At 53.0% G+C, this 15,602-nt stretch overlaps 1 protein-coding gene across 3 annotated transcripts in view; it reads right to left on the bottom strand.

Moving 5' to 3' along the window:
• Positions 1–761: 761 nt before the first annotated feature.
• Positions 762–15,602, bottom strand: part of plxna3 (plexin A3) — a 136,831-nt gene continuing 121,990 nt past the window's right edge. For all 3 annotated transcript variants that reach the window (XM_069184100.1, XM_069184106.1, XM_069184110.1), the window contains exons 24-32: positions 15,142–15,288; positions 11,860–12,019; positions 10,720–10,823; positions 9,778–9,874; positions 8,980–9,170; positions 8,000–8,169; positions 6,201–6,413; positions 5,537–5,687; positions 762–5,334 (exon numbers count right to left, since the gene is read on the bottom strand). In XM_069184100.1, the coding sequence (XP_069040201.1) occupies positions 5,239–5,334; positions 5,537–5,687; positions 6,201–6,413; positions 8,000–8,169; positions 8,980–9,170; positions 9,778–9,874; positions 10,720–10,823; positions 11,860–12,019; positions 15,142–15,288 (1,329 nt within the window). In that variant the 3' untranslated portion in view covers positions 762–5,238. The remainder of the gene's footprint in view (positions 5,335–5,536; positions 5,688–6,200; positions 6,414–7,999; positions 8,170–8,979; positions 9,171–9,777; positions 9,875–10,719; positions 10,824–11,859; positions 12,020–15,141; positions 15,289–15,602) is intronic.

Genomic DNA, 15,602 nt, shown 5'->3' with positions numbered 1-15,602 from the left:
GGGTAGAGCTTGCCTGCATTCTGGAAGGGGTGAAACACTGTTCTGGTTCAGTAATGGTGCATCCAGCAGGGATTCCTGGATCTCGACCTGAACCCTTGCCCACTCCCACAATGGCTCCCTAGTCCTTTATCATGGGGCCTCCAATAATCAATAATCCCCAGGATGTCTGGAGTCAGGGAGGTTCAGAGGCTTTAATTACTGAAGCGGAATGAGAATGTCACTGGGGCCCGAGCACGCAGAGCGGGCCTCTGTTCCTGCGAGTGTTTCGTCTCTTGAAACCCGGAGTGAGGTTTCCGAATGTTACAACATTTCAGGACGCAAATGTGATTATTTCAGATGGCTGAATCACAACCACTTCAAGTTCGACTAGTCATGTCTAATGCAGTCTGAAACCAACACAGTAATAAAAAGTAATGCGCTGAATAAAACCGTGAGGGCATAAAATAAGCGGGGCTATCCTCCACGCCACCATGCTTCCCCGAGAATCCTGGAGAGTGATACAAATTAATGGAAGGAGATTTTGCAGGATGAAGCATCCAGCATTTTCCTGACAGTGGCAGAGCCGGGATTCCCAGAATGCACCTGCAGTGCATTTGAATGAAGCCTAAGTGTGAACTGTTAGCACTACACTGCTGTGTTGCTAAATTAATCCAAATGTTCAGACGAATTGATACCTGAACTCCAATCCTAACCCTACAAATCAGTGCAATTATTCATAAACGCTCCTGAGCGCATAGTTATGGTCCTTGGGCAACAACAGTAGAGAACCTTAAAAGGAATACTCAGTCATCCAATTTTTATTAGCAAAACAAAAACACCATGCTCATCATTTGAACATAAATTATAAGCCCATTTGTCAGAAACCTTTCAGAATGGAGTCAAACAAAAAAAAAACAAAAGTGCAAATATATACAAAACAATTCATTGCAGCGAGCGTTTCAAAGGAATCAAGTCTACACCTCCTTTAAAAAAAATAATTTAAAATTAACAATCTTAAACAATAACCATACAAAAAATATAATAATAAGCAATTAGGCAGATTGCAATCACCCAATTCAATCACTCACAATACAACTTCTTCTTCAGACACATTATAAATATATTCCATATTTCTTTCAAAGTGTAAACAAGTCGGTACTGTTAAGACAGGTTTAGACATGGGGAGGACAAAGCAAAACTAAGTCTTGCTTCTGCATGACTTTGGGGAAAAACATTGAACTTGAACACCAGCTGAAATGTTGTTATGGACTCAAAAAATGACAAAAACCACTTATCTACTGAGAAACACCAAACCTCTGCACATACACTGAAGCCTCCCAGCCCCGGGCCTGGAGGAATTCTGCATCTGCTGGGTTTCTAGATCTCTTCAAAAAGCAGGGAGAAGCTGGTACGTGGGTCCAATTAAGCAATTAACGACCTGATGTAGGTCGTTAAGAGTCAAGTTGGAATACCCCTTCCCCCCACAGACACCCCCCACCCCAGGACAAAGACTGGTCAGCTCTACCCCGCACCCTCTCCCCCAGAAACAGGCTCTGTACAGTAGTTCAGGCTCGTTCTGCTCCTGCCAGTGCCCGGACTCATCCAGACAGGACTGGCCAGCTCCAGCCTGCCACTGGGCTCTTCACGTCTCCATCAGCTGACAAACTGGGGGAGAGGTGTTGTTAAACATCCAGCCATTATTCCAACTGCTTCATCCAATTCAGCCGGAGCCTATCCCAGCAAGCAGTGGGTCAAAGGCAGGGTGCAGCCTGGACAGGATGCCAGTCCATCCCAGGGATGTTGAACATATAATTAGTTACTTGGATGGAATGAAATCCTGAGGTCTTGTAGGACTGGAGTTGGACTCTGTTTCAGATGTTGTCTATGAGCTTGGAGACTTAATACATCGTTGCCAATCCCAAAGAGCCTGGTTCTGAGAGATCAAAGATGGGCGTTGACGTTATCATCTGATAAACACCACTTTAGAATAAGAAATCCCAAATGACTGGAGTGGTTCTGAATTCTGTTGCCCAAGCAATTTTTTTTCTTTTGCTCACTTTATTGAATTAACTGCATTCCAAAAAAACATGAGAAAGTAGTTAACCCAACTGATTGTCAGCAGGTCCGCTAACACTGACACTGCAGATGTGATGAGTTTGCAGTGATTATTTTGACTCATCCGGATTTTGTATGTTATTGACTCATAAAAGTCACCATGAATAAAGCCAGTCATAAATAAAATCACTCCCCCCCGCATTAAAGCTGAAAATTTGAAGATTATTCTATTCTAATTATCCCTGCTGGGGGTTTTAAATAATGAGCTCTGCTGGGACACTGCATTCTCTATTTACAAGTATATCATCCCTGCAAGCTGTGTAAAAACTAACGTATGTTTGAAGATTTGTATCTTTTAAACACAGCTCATCCTCATCTCTTGGAGAAATCAGCTGCTCATTTCCTTCCTTAGGCTGCTTTAATGGGATTTTTGGGATCTGAGGGGGAGATCCAGCACATGTGAAATTGTTTGTGCTGAGTGGTTCTGCACAACCCAGATTCTGCACAGTAGCTGGACTGTCCGGGAACAGAACACCAGTTTACTGGGTGACCGTTGTCACCAGGTGCAGTAGCTATTGCCCTCGAAATCCTGTCCCAGAAGCACGTCTCGGTGACCGATCCTCTCGGCCTGGCTGAGACAGACTCACTGCTCCAGGAGTCTAGCTCCCACTCATGGCAGAATTCAGAGTACAGACGGCGGACTTTGCCACCACGGCCTCTCTGTGCCCAGACACAGCTGGGATTGATTTTATCGGGTGCCTGGATGCGCCGAGTCGCTTGATTTTCAAAAGGCGTGGGGCAGACGTCCAGAGAGTGGCGTGTTTCCTACAGAGAGGGGGATCTGCCCAGCCCAGCGAAGACAGCACGTGGTATCGTCTTCGGGCTCGTCTCAACGGTTTTGCTCCGGGTTGCCTGGTGTCGGTTTGCGGACATACGAGCTCAAACCCGCCCAGCAGGGCAGCGACTTGGCCTGCCTACTTCAAATAAATAAATAATAAATAAATAGAATAAATAGCTCTTTGTCAGATAGGGCAGAACTCAGAACCACATATTAAAGGAAAAAAGTAACATTAGTTACCACTTATTTCTGTCGCCCTCTGTCCTTTTATTTCTCTTTGCTGCTTTCTTAAAACAATTTTCATGAACACGCTGCAGAATTGGCAGTGTGGTCAAGGCATCTCCTTAGCAACAGCCCTCCTTGGACTAAGGCAACAGGCAGGAAACTCCTGGACATCAGGACATACTAAAGCCAACCTCAGCCATCCTGTCTTAAAACCTCTTGGATCTGCAACGAGATCCGAAGCTCCGCTTACACGGTTTGCCAAGAGACCATGAAACCAGTTAGCAAAACATGGTGTTTGTTTTCATAACATACAATGGGAGCTTTGAACTGGGCTATTTCTCCATGCATTTTACACGCGGGTCGCTGGCCTGCCCACTGCCTCTATGCTAGTGGAAAGCTGTGCGCTGACTGCAGTCTGTACAGTAACAGGCGACCGCTGGAGAGCTGGTACACCCGAGGTCCTGAACCCCAGGACCCCAGGACTCTGGGGGTGGCAGCAGCACAACCGGTGGCCAATCAGCGATAAACCAGCGTACTGGACGGCAGGACCAAGAGGGTTAAGATCAGGCACTGGTGTTTGACGGGACCGAACAGGAAGATGCCAGAGACCCTTCCAGCCGACCGAAACTCTGCCGGGTTTCAGGTCTAAACAGCTGGGAGACAAACCGAGCCAGCACACGACTGAAACGTACGTTAACGGTCAGGCCCGCCGCCTGCTTCTGAAGGGAAAGCTTCTTCAAAACACAGCCAAATGAAATGAAGTGAAATAACATATACAATGTGGTCCATGCCACAGTGTCGCGATTGGGTCCTCAATGACATTGGCCAGCAGACACGCGGGTCACAGGTACCCGCGGGATGGATACAGTTTGCAGGTGTATCTCTCCTTGGCACTAAGCAAGGCCTACTGCACCAGGTCAAGAGTGGCCGGCCCACAGTGCACAAGGTTTCATGGGGCACCTTTAAATCAGCCGTTTCTCAACGCGTAGATCTTGTCGAATGAAAACATCAACCTCCCACAACCATCCAGAACCAGAGCAGGGTCACTCCTGACCGAGCAGGCTGGGCTGATACGTTGGTGGTGGCACACTGTGACAGGGTCGGGCGTCCCCAATCTCTGAAGGCCTTTGACAACGGCAGCCCCAAATCGGCCCAACCCCCCCACAGCAACAGTGCGGAGCAGTCCAAGAGATTTCTGCTGCTCCCTCTGCTGCTGTGTGCGGCCACGCTGAACCCAGGCCAGCTCGCGACTCGACTGCGGTCAGGCAGAGAGCCGAGGACTCAGGTGCCCCATGACAATGTCACAGGAGGGCCATCTTTGCCCAGAGAACTCCTTTCACCCTTTCCTGTACCAGCCTCATCACGGACACTCCACAGTCCATGTTGGCTCCCAAGTTGAGTTAGAAAATAACATTTCAGAAGGCTTGGTGAGGACGTGGGGAGAGGGGAGTGCCACCTCCAACTCCCTCACCCCCCGGATGAATCTTCATGAAAACCACGAGCCGCTTCTCCCAGCGTCTGGTCTTGCTGAGCTCGAGTTTCCACCCCGTCGCTGAGACAGGTAAAGGAGGCTTCAGGACGTTGGCCTTCCTAAAGCTGGCACCAAGAGGATTTTTCTCTTCCTGAAGGATTTCGGCTCTTCAGAAGGGGGCTTTTTAAGACTCTCCTATATGGGCTGTCGTCCTCCAAGGCTCCGGACAGAAACATTCCTGCCCTCTTTTAGAAGGTCCGTTCTAAACTATTCCCTCCACAGCACTGGCTGGTCATGGAATGTATCCTAGAGACTCCACAGCTGTCCGCCTCTCTACGATCGGGCAGTGAAGTAAGAGACAGGTCCAGTTTCCGTCTGAACACAGAGGCATATGCAGAGGGGGAGGGGGAATAAAAACAAATTCTCTCTGCGGACTCCACAGGCACAGCGGACCGAAGGCGCAGAGGTTTGGCCGAAGGAAACGGCTTCGATTTCCAGAGCTGGGCCTCCAGGGCCGCGCTGCGGTTCTGATCAATTGTCCGAGTCCGGCCAATGTGCGGCCAGCACCCCGAAACCCTCTCCCCCCTCCCCCACCCCCCCTCGACTCCCCACCACCCCCCTCACCTCCCCTGCCCCCGCCTCCTCCTGCTGCTCCCCTCCAGCCTCAGGCTCAGCTGCTCCCAGACATCAGGCTGATGGCCTGCTCCAGTTTGTGTCGCAGTTTGTGTTTGCGGCAGTACCCATCTCTGTCCAGCGCGGTCAGGATCTGCGGACAGAGGACAGGCAGAGGATCACTGAGAGGCAGAGCCAGAAAGGAAACCCACAAACCTGCAATTAAGAGCTTTTCTCTCTTGCGAACCCCGAGTACAGGGATGGCCACAGGGTCTAATTCTGCATGAATCCAGCTGGCCAGCTGCACAGCTAAGGAGAAACAGACTTTTCCGTTGTCGGATCTGGCCAGCACTCACCTCTTCCTTGTACTTGTTAATGTAGAAGTAAAGTTCGCTCAGCGCGCTCAGCGTGTTGAACTCGTTGGCGTGGAGGCGGGACTGCTCCACCAGGTAGGCGTCCATGTCCTGGTCGCTGATGCTGGGCATCTTGGCAATGTCCCGGTAATACCTGTGCCACAGGGACATGCGGGGTCAGAGCAGTGATGAGCCACCTGCCGCCTTATGAAAGGTAAACTCACAGTGTAGTGTTGCATGAGTCGCCCTACCCTCTCCCCTCTCCCCTCCTATGTACTCAGCATTACAACAGTCTCTACACCACGATGTTGTCACACTACAGACACGGCTGCGCCTCTGCAGCCATCACTCTCGAGTCCGAATGGCTCAAACCCCAGGGCACTGGGAGTCTGGGGTCTACCCCTAAGGCAGCCATGTGCCAGTGTGGCCCGATCGATCGCGGACTCGGGGCACACACGGCGCCGCTGCCAAGACAGCACACATCGGCCCTGAGTCCACAGGCTGGGCCCTGTCCTGCAGCAGAGCTCCGCCCTGTCTGGACCTCAGAGAGGAGGGACGTCGCTCAGTGCACAGAGCCCTGGCACACCGGGAAGAGCAGCCGAGCGGCCGGGGGCCAGCAGGGTTTTGAGAGGCCTCAGGACGGGCACAGGAAGGAGTCGCGGCTCACCTCTCCACCCAGGTCTTGTAGTTGGGGATGTCCTTGGCGTACAGCAGCTTGTTGGAGGGGGAGTCCTTGCCCAGCCGGTGCTCGGAGGTGGAGCAGGAGTCCATGAAGGTCTGGGCCACCACCGAGAGGCAGGCGTCTGTGATGCTGCTCTTGTGGATGTCGAACACGAACTGCGGGTTCTTGATCACGTTCACCCAGAACCGCAGCGGCAGGCTTGGCGGGGGACAGGGAGAGTGACAGAGTGAGGCCGGAGGGCCAGAGAGGGACCGGACCGAGACCCCAGGACTGAGCGCAGGAGCTGCTGCTTCTCTCACAGCCCGAGAGCGCGCTTCTCCAGCTGTCACTGGTGCCCGTCAAGAGGCAGCTGGCTGAGGTTTCAGGATTGATGAGCTGTTCAGTAATTCAATAAGCATAATGGACCGGGCAGCGCAGTTTGGACTGTAGCCCTTCGGATCCTCTCACGAGACAGAGGAGTGAGAAAGAGCAGACATGCGGGACTGAGAGCAGGCCCTGTGGCTTTCAAAGAGCAGCGTTTCAAACAGGAAACACCGTTTTTGCACAGAAGCAAGAGCATGACGGTAAATTAGAATTATGAAACCATCACCTCCAGTCCTGGTCCTGGAGGGCCCGTGTGAGCGGCAGACTTTCCAGATTTCTTCGATGCAACAGCACATGAAGAGCTGGGGGAAGCTGGTAAATTGGCCCCATTCATTCAATAAGGAGCTGATTGGGCTTGTTAAAAACTGAGCTGGAAAGAAAACCTGCAGACACGGCGCCCCCTCCAGGAGAACGACAGACCAGCCCTACTCTAAGTCATGCATCCTGCCAAGAAGAGCCAATGCTCATTTTGCAATGGAGCTCATTCTCTTGTCCTGTTTTAAAACACACTTTCACAAAGGTCCCCAAAACCCACATGGGGTTGTTCGACAAATTTACAATCCTGCAGCATGATTCCTGCACGTAATACCTTCTGTATTAAAGTCTTAATAATAATACCACTACTACTACTAATTATTATTACTATTATTATTATTATTACTATTATTATTATTATTAATAATAAATAATAATTAATAATAATTGCTTACACTTATATAGCGCTTTTCTGGACACTCCACTCAAAGCGCTTTACAGGTAATGGGGACTCCCCTCCACCACCACCAATGTGTAGCATCCACCTGGATGATGCGACGGCAGCCATAGTGCGCCAGAACGCTCACCACACATCAGCTATCAGTGGGGAGGAGAGCAGAGTAATGTAGCCAATTCATAGAGGGGGATTATTAGGAGGCCATGATTAGTAAGGGCCAATTGGAAATTTGGCCAGGACACTGGGGTTACACCCCTACTCTTTTCGAGAAGCGCCCTGGGATTTTTAATGACCACAGAGAGTCAGGACCTCGGTTTTACGTCTCATCCGAAGGACGGCGCCTGTTTACAGTATAGTGTCCCTGTCACTATACTAGGGCATTAGGACCCACATGGACCGCAGGGTGAGCGCCCCCTGCTGGCCCCACTAACACCTCTTCCAGCAGCAACCTTAGTTTTTCCCAGGAGGTCTCCCATCCAGGTACTGACCAGGCTCACACCTGCTTAGCTTCAGTGGGTTGCCAGTTGTGAGTTGCAGGGTGATATGGCTGCTGGCATGATTACTATTATTATTATTATTATTAATAATTACCACATTGGTAAGGCAATGCCTTTTTAAAACTGGGGTAGCTATACGCATTAAGACTTAATTAGTGGGACCCAACAGCAAAAAAAAGTGTTTGCAAAAACCGTGTCAAATGGCTCCTCACCAGTTGCTCTTCCAGGTGTGGCGCACGTCGGGGTCGCTGATCTGCCGCCGGTCGGCCTGCTCGTCCAGGAAGTCGAACATGTACTTGATGGCCAGGGGCAGGGCGCTGCCGCGGTGCGCCGTGCTGAACACCGTCTCGAAGAGGTCGTCCACGAACTTCTGCAGCGTGCCCTGCGCCAGGCGACAACAGGCGGCGGTAACGCTCCGGGCCCGAGCTCCGCCCCGGCCCGCCACTGCAACACCCTGAAACTCGAACCCAAGCTGGGAGAGGAACTCAACCAGGCCCGGTCCTGCTGACCCACACTCCTGCCGAGCCCCTCATGGACTTCATGACAACAAGATGAATCTGAGCTGTTGGCTCCCAGCTCTTAAAACATGCTGGAGCGTCAGGCGCTGTGCTTTGTAAGTGGAAATAAAATCCCAGACTTGCCACGAGAAACAAAACGCAAATGTTCCAATGAAGTAATTTCATAAATCAATTAAGGGTCCAATTATCTAATGAAGGTATTAAGGGGGGGCTGGAATGAACCCCAGCGGGTGTGGGGGGTCACCAGAACCAGGACTGGGAACCGCTGGCTCAAGGGGACAAGTTGGATGCACCCTAATGCCCACACCCACAGCGCAGTCCTCCCATGCTGGGGTGGGACCAGATCAACACAGTTGTTCAGAAGCTTTAGAAAGGGCGGAGTCCCCCAATAAAAAAAAACATCAGCTGGCATTTCTTCACCTCATGCCACCTTCATGGACACACGGTATTTCACTTTATTTGGCACACTGGATACTGCACTATCTGGACATAATGTATTGCACACACCCTGGACATACAGCAGTTCTACTTATACTGAGGTTTATTTCATTCAGTTTTCCCCAGCTGGCGGGCGCTGGGGAAGGACGTCGGGAGGAGTATTGTCTGATGCGACAGGGCGGAGTTCAGACGGGGTCACCGGACAGGAAGTGGGGCCCGCGAGTAGGGGGTGGTACCTTTGTGGCGAGCAGGCGCGTGAGGTAGATCTCGGAGACCATCTTGCTGCCGCGGTCGCCCTCGCGGTGGTCGGCGTGCTCGTGGTTCTTCACCAGGTGCCACAGCTTGGTGCCCGTCTCCTGGTCCGGGGTGATCATGGGCGCGCGGGACCGCAGGCTGTCCGGGCTGCTGGAGGTCCGCAGCAGGCTCTCTGTGCCACACAGACACCAGCCTCGCGTGAGCCATCGCCGGCCGCACACTCATCCTCACAAACCTCCCTCGCTTTCTCTACGCACCTTAAACACCCTTGCCTGTCACTAGCAGAGGATGTTCAGGGTGTTTGTGAGACGGGAAAGCAGCCCAGAGCGGCCGCAGCTCTGAGAGTGCGGTGTTCAGCCGAGCTGTAGTAACAGATTGTGTTCTGCATGGAGAGTCGCTCTGAGTACATGGCAGTAGTCTTTCCTGGTGATTTTATCAGGAACCAAGACATGGACCAGGGAAAGCCAGCGATCCGATCTAGAAAGTAATCGGACTCTGGAAACCCAGAACCCTGGAATTGCTAATATCCAGCCCTTATGAACGTGCGTCCTGGAAAAGCTAAATAGCAATTTTGCACGTTCTTCTGGGATTTCACCACAGTAGACCTGTGTGACTCTTCTCATCTGGGCAAGTGTGGCGAGAACCTAAAGCACAGCACAGTTCGAGCTCGACCAGTCTGCTGCCATGGGCGTAGGAAAGACGTTCCCCTGATTTCCCAAGGATCGCTCGCAGGGAAACGAGCAGAGGGGCGCCTGGCGTGGGAATGACGGCGGACTTACCGTATCGGCTGAGCGAGCGGGTGAAGGTGAAGGAGTTGGCGATGTTGTAGGCCGACACCTGTTTCTGCACCAGAGCCACCAGAGACCCGTCTGTCACCTGGAGACCGAGAGACAGAGGGAGGGAGCAGAGAGCAAGGAGCGTCAGTGGGAGGGGTGTGTGTGTGTGTGCGCGCGTCAGCGGGAGGGGTGTGTGTGTGTCAGCGGGAGGGGTGTGTGTGTGTCAGCGGGAGGGGTGTGTGTGTGCGTCAGTGGGAGGGGTGTGTGTGTGCGTCAGTGGGAGGGGTGTGTGTGCGTCAGTGGGAGGGGTGTGTGTATGTGTCAGTGGGAGGGGTGTGTGTGTGTCAGTGGGAGGGGTGTGTGTGTGCGTCAGTGGGAGGGGTGTGTGTGTGCGTCAGTGGGAGGGGTGTGTGTGTGTGTCAGTGGGAGGGGTGTGTGTGCGCGTCAGTGGGAGGGGTGTGTGTGCGCGTCAGTGGGAGGGGTGTGTGTGCGCGTCAGTGGGAGGGGTGTGTGTGCGCGTCAGTGGGAGGGGTGTGTGTGCGCGTCAGTGGGAGGGGTGTGTGCGCGTCAGTGGGAGGGGTGTGTGCGCGTCAGTGGGAGGGGTGTGTGCGCGTCAGTGGGAGGGGTGTGCGCGTCAGTGGGAGGGGTGTGTGCGCGTCAGTGGGAGGGGTGTGTGTGTCAGTGGGAGGGGTGTGTGTGTCAGTGGGAGGGGTGTGTGCGCGTCAGTGGGAGGGGTGTGTGTGTCAGTGGGAGGGGTGTGTGTGTCAGTGGGAGGGGTGTGTGTGTGTCAGTGGGAGGGGTGTGTGTGCGCGTCAGTGGGAGGGGTGTGTGTGTGTCAGTGGGAGGGGTGTGTGTGTGTCAGTGGGAGGGGTGTGTGTGCGCGTCAGTGGGAGGGGTGTGTGTGCGCGTCAGTGGGAGGGGTGTGTGTGTCAAGCCTGTGCTGACCTGGTAGTGTGCCAGCGTGTTGAGTCTCTTCCAGTCGCTCTCGATCTTCGTGGTGACGTCTTCATCCTGGAGGACGATTCGGGTCAGACGCCCCTGCCGCCACTCTGTAGAGAAAACGCCAGCTCTTACAGAGCCTCGCCAACACTCGGCCACATTCACAGCCCTTCACTACACTGCCCGCAGTTTTACAGCAACACCTGAAGCCCTGGTTGTGACCGGCCACAGACGATCCATCGCCACGTCGCACCTGACTTTCCAGACAGCAACAACACGATGAGCTCAGGCAGCGCTGTGGACATTGAACTAATCTATAACAGAAGCTGGCCCTCGTCACATCGATGTTTGCTTTCTTCATACTTTATTAATAATCTTTCATTTATAAAGCATGTATAAGTGTCATCTGAAGAGTCTGTTCCCACGGCGAATGTCATAATCCACTGCCCCGGCAGACAGCACTGCCGCAGTCTGGTACAGTAACACACAGCCAGGCGAGTTCAGCCGTAAATGAAATGAAAAGTATAGTGGTCCAGCCCTCCCCCTCATGGATTAAATAATTACAATAACGCCAACAGGAGAACAGCAAGGGCCCCGATTTGAGTGTCGAGGCCAGCCGAGGCCCGTCTAATTGGCACACATTAACAGGCAGCGCATTAACGAACACCCTTTAAAAGCTCGGGGAGCGCTCTTGAGTTAACACAAGCCGACGTGATTGTGCAATTAATAGCAAAAGCTGATTTTGGGGGGGATGATATCATTAGCAACAAGAGCCTCTGTAACACAAAGGTTACATGAAAAAAAAGGAAAGTGTGTGCATGCGTGTTTTCTTTTTAAAAAGGACCAGTCCTTCTCGAGCGTTTCGTCAGGTTTTACAACCCCGGCCTTTGTGGCAAACTGGTGTGTGAGATTACCCCCCTCCAGTGAGGAAACTGGTATAGATATACTGCACCATACATTGTATAAAGGCCTGCAGTTTAGAAACTCTGAGGTAGATCAAACCCCCATCCAATGCAAGACTGATTTATGCTCGATTTACTGTTGGTTGATTTCTTCTCCCCCAAAAAACAAGACAGAGGGCTTTAACTCTCCCTCGCATGCTACTGCTGCAGGCCAGAGCCTGGCTCTCGAGTCGAGGCTGCTTACCCAGATCCATGTCCTCGGCCTGGGGCCTCTGGGAGTAGGGGATTCCCTTGTACACGGCGTCCAGCAGCTTGTCCTTCACCTGGGTCACCGTGTCGCAGTTCAGAACCTTCACCGGGATCTCGGTGCCGACCTCCCCCTCGGGAGGAACGCACATCAGCGTCTGAGAGCGAGACAGAGTTGGAGACGGCGTTGGAGAGAGGAGACCGCCATTCCCACCACCTCACCACCTGGCCAGTCTGCAGCGGGGATCATGCCAGCTAACGCCTGGGCTCTACCCTGCCACACTGTGCCCCAGCTGGCGGAGCTCAGCGGGCTCTACGTGAGCTGTACCCAGTCTGAGAGGGGAGCTATGTCGTTGCTGCAAAGGGACAAATACTCCCCACGCTGAAGAGCAGAGAGAGGAAACGAGGTTTCAGCTCCCAGGCCCATTCTGGTATGATCAAAGCCTTCACACCTGAAAAGGCTCAACGGCCGACTTCTCAAGTGTCCTCTTTCACTCTCAGCATGGAATTACCCCCTGCGTGTTCACACGGTCTGCGCTGAGGGCCGACAGGGCGCCCTTCCTGCCCGCGGGCTCCTGCAGACTCTCCCTGTGTGCATCCCCAGGCCAGGGCGGTCTCGGCTTCGCATTACCGCTGCGAGACCCTCGTCTCCCCAGCCTGCACCACATCCACTCTTTACCATTCTACAGCGCAGTCCACAGCGCTTTTACCACCACGCACCACAGCCGGGAGGACTTCACTGCACTCACCTTTATCTGATCTTGCACCAGCTACAGACATAGTCCAAGGACCTGTTCCCCAATGACACCCTAAATAACACACCAAGGACTGTCGCCTTTTCAGCCTCGCTATCATTGCTATTTGCTCCTTATTTACGAGCTTCTTTTTTTCTGCTTCGGCTAATTAGCCTTTGAAGAAAACACTCTTACGACAATCCTGACACCCCTTCTATATGCATGTATCCATATATCCACAAACGCATCTCTTCCTGTGCTCTCGGGGAGTTAATCAGGTTATTAAAGCAATCTGCATCTGGAACAACCACACGAGCAGCTGCAGGAGCGGCTCGCTAATCATTAAGGAAAGTCAATTTTGCTCCCATGCGCTACTAAAAAAATATTATTTTTAGGAGTGATAAATTTTTGATTAAAAACCAATTACACAGCAAATTAGACAGCTCTCAAGGAACGGGGGAGGCTTAAGCAGGGGGGAAGAGGGGAGCCGGGCTCAGGGAGAGCGGAGGATTGTAGTTCGCAGGAGGGTGGGGGTGTGGGGTATCGATTTGGCCGACGGGGGTAATTGAGGCTCGTGCAGTTCTGAGAAAAAGGATGCACACCTGTTCCTTTGTCCACCATCAGGGTCAGCACCTCGTGTGTCAGGGCCGTTCTCGGGCCCTGAGAAAGTGCCCGTCACGAGACAGCTGACCAGTACACCTCGAGAAGCCCAGTCTCAGCCCTCCGACTTGCTGACCTCCCTGCCTCGGCCGTGCCATGGCTCTGACGCGCCTCTTCTGAGGGTCCCGGGGTCGGGGGACCCTTGCAACTGGCCCCGCCGCCCTCGGGGGAACCCCTAGACCGAGCCATGACGCGCCGCCGCTGAGGCACGGCTCCGGACGCAGCGCCCAGCGCGCAACACAGATCCGAGCGCCCCCGGGGTCCCATTCCCCAGGAGAATTCGCTGCTCGACTCCGGCTGCCCCCCGGAGCCTGCAACAGGCTGGACCACACTACAGGGACCTCCGCCCACTTAAGAGCTGACTCCCTTGACAGCGACACAACCGCTCGTGTTTAGTCTGATGGGGAGGATTGATGTACGAGGTCAGCTGAACCTCTGCCTGACTGACAAGCCTGGAGGATCACTGATGGCAGGAACCTTACTGATCGGGGCAGGAATACTTTAGCAGATCAGTGCGTTGTTTCCAACCCCAGAATGATTAATTATGCACGGCTCTTAAAGGGAATAGCTCTGATGCTGTTGTTTTTACATTTTTTATCAGTCCTGTTTACCCCTGCGGCCCCCTCATGCTTTTACACAGCGCGTTCATTGCCGACATCCCATAAATCACTGATTGTTTAAATGCGGTATTTAATGGCGATGGTGCTGGCCTGCGCCGGCTGCCGAGCCCCGCGCGGTGAGAACAGCTCGTCTTTATTGTGCGCGCAATAAATCGCTTCATTTCTGCAGAGCGTCACGCGACACTGGCGGGTCAGCACGATTGATGACCCTGGTCCGCGGGCCGTCTCTCTGGGTCGGCTTACAGCCCCCAGAGCCGTTGTGGAAGATTATCTGCTTGGCGATTATCTGACCACTGTCATGGCTGCACACGCAAAATAAAGAGCTTGATTTCTCTACGTCAGCGTGCCGCCCCTGAGCTGATATCCGACTGCCGACTTCAACCTCTGTGGTATCCCTCCAGACTCTCTTACAGTCTGGTCTGCAGCAGACCAGTGCACCTAGGTGTCTCCATGGCCTCCCCAGGACACTGGACCAGTAGGCCAGTGTTTCTCCATCACACCACCATCTGGAGGGTGGGATCTGCGTGTGAAAGGGTTAAGCTCTGTGCTAGCTGAAGAGGTGAGACAGACACCTGTGGTGTAGAACGTGTGCAGAGAGAGTATGTGATTGCAGAGCACCTGGAATTTCCCAATGAAAAGCCAAAAGTAAAACTGCTGCAGGCAGTGCTGACGTTCAGCGTTAAACAAAGGTCCTGACTATTTGGCCATTAAAGATCTGGGGAAACTGTTCAATAGAGCAGGGGTGCTAATCGTTGTGTCCTGACTAAAATCCAATATGGTCTCGCACAATCTGTCCTCCCTAAACATCCCCCTTAATTCAACAGGTGAAGCAATTTAGACCCCTGATCTACTGCGCAGTGATTCTGCTGGTGCAGAATGGCTGCTGTGCGTCACCCAGATGGGTCTTCACTGGTGGATGAAGTGAAAAGTGCGACTAAAGTCAACTGGGATCCTTTCGGATGAAAAGCGCTCAACAGGTGCAAGGAACTCTAATTACTATTACTATGGAGGGTGTAATAATAGGCTTGTAGCGCTGTCAGTAAGAGACACGCCTCTCCACCAATCGGCATTAACTCTCCTGCAAGGCGCCATGGAGCTCACAGTGTGTCAAAGAGGAATGAGCCCCACAGGTGGGCGGGTCTGCGGGGCCTCTTTCTCCCCCAGACAGGGCAGGAGTTGTAGCTGTAATGGGAAATTCCACACCGGAGGGAGCAAAGAGCAATGGAAAGAAGGCTGCTGGTGATGGGAGTCGCGAGAGAGTCTCACCAGCTGCTTGTAGTCAATCTGCTGGCGGATGAGCTTGTCCTCGCTGAGGGAGTAGCGCGCCTCGCCAGTGATGGTGTCGATGGGCCCTTTCTCCATCTGCTGCTTGATGGCGCAGTAGAGCATGAAGAGAGGCTCCCCGGCGCACTCCTGGAGTGGGCAGAGAGGGAGAGGACCACGGAGGAGGAGTGGAGAGGGGGAGAGAGGGAGAGGACCACGGAGGAGGAGTGGAGAGGGGGAGAGAGGGAGAGGACCACGGAAGAAAAGTAAGGGAGAGAGAGGAAGAGGGGGAGGGGAAGATGGAGGAGCAGATGAGGGAGGGAGGAAGAGGAAGAATGGAGGGAGAGTAGAAGAGAGGAAGAGGGGCAGATGGAGTGAAGGAGAAAGAAAGGGACAGAGAAGAGGAAAGAGAGGTAGAGAGATTGAGAAAGAGGGAGAATCAATCTTCATTCCAAGCAGCCTTT

Source organism: Lepisosteus oculatus, chromosome 2 (genome assembly GCF_040954835.1).
Source record: "Lepisosteus oculatus isolate fLepOcu1 chromosome 2, fLepOcu1.hap2, whole genome shotgun sequence".
Taxonomy (NCBI): domain Eukaryota; kingdom Metazoa; phylum Chordata; class Actinopteri; order Semionotiformes; family Lepisosteidae; genus Lepisosteus; species Lepisosteus oculatus.
The sequence above is the reverse complement of the archived record's forward strand: the minus strand, read 5'-3'. Positions and strand labels throughout refer to the sequence as shown.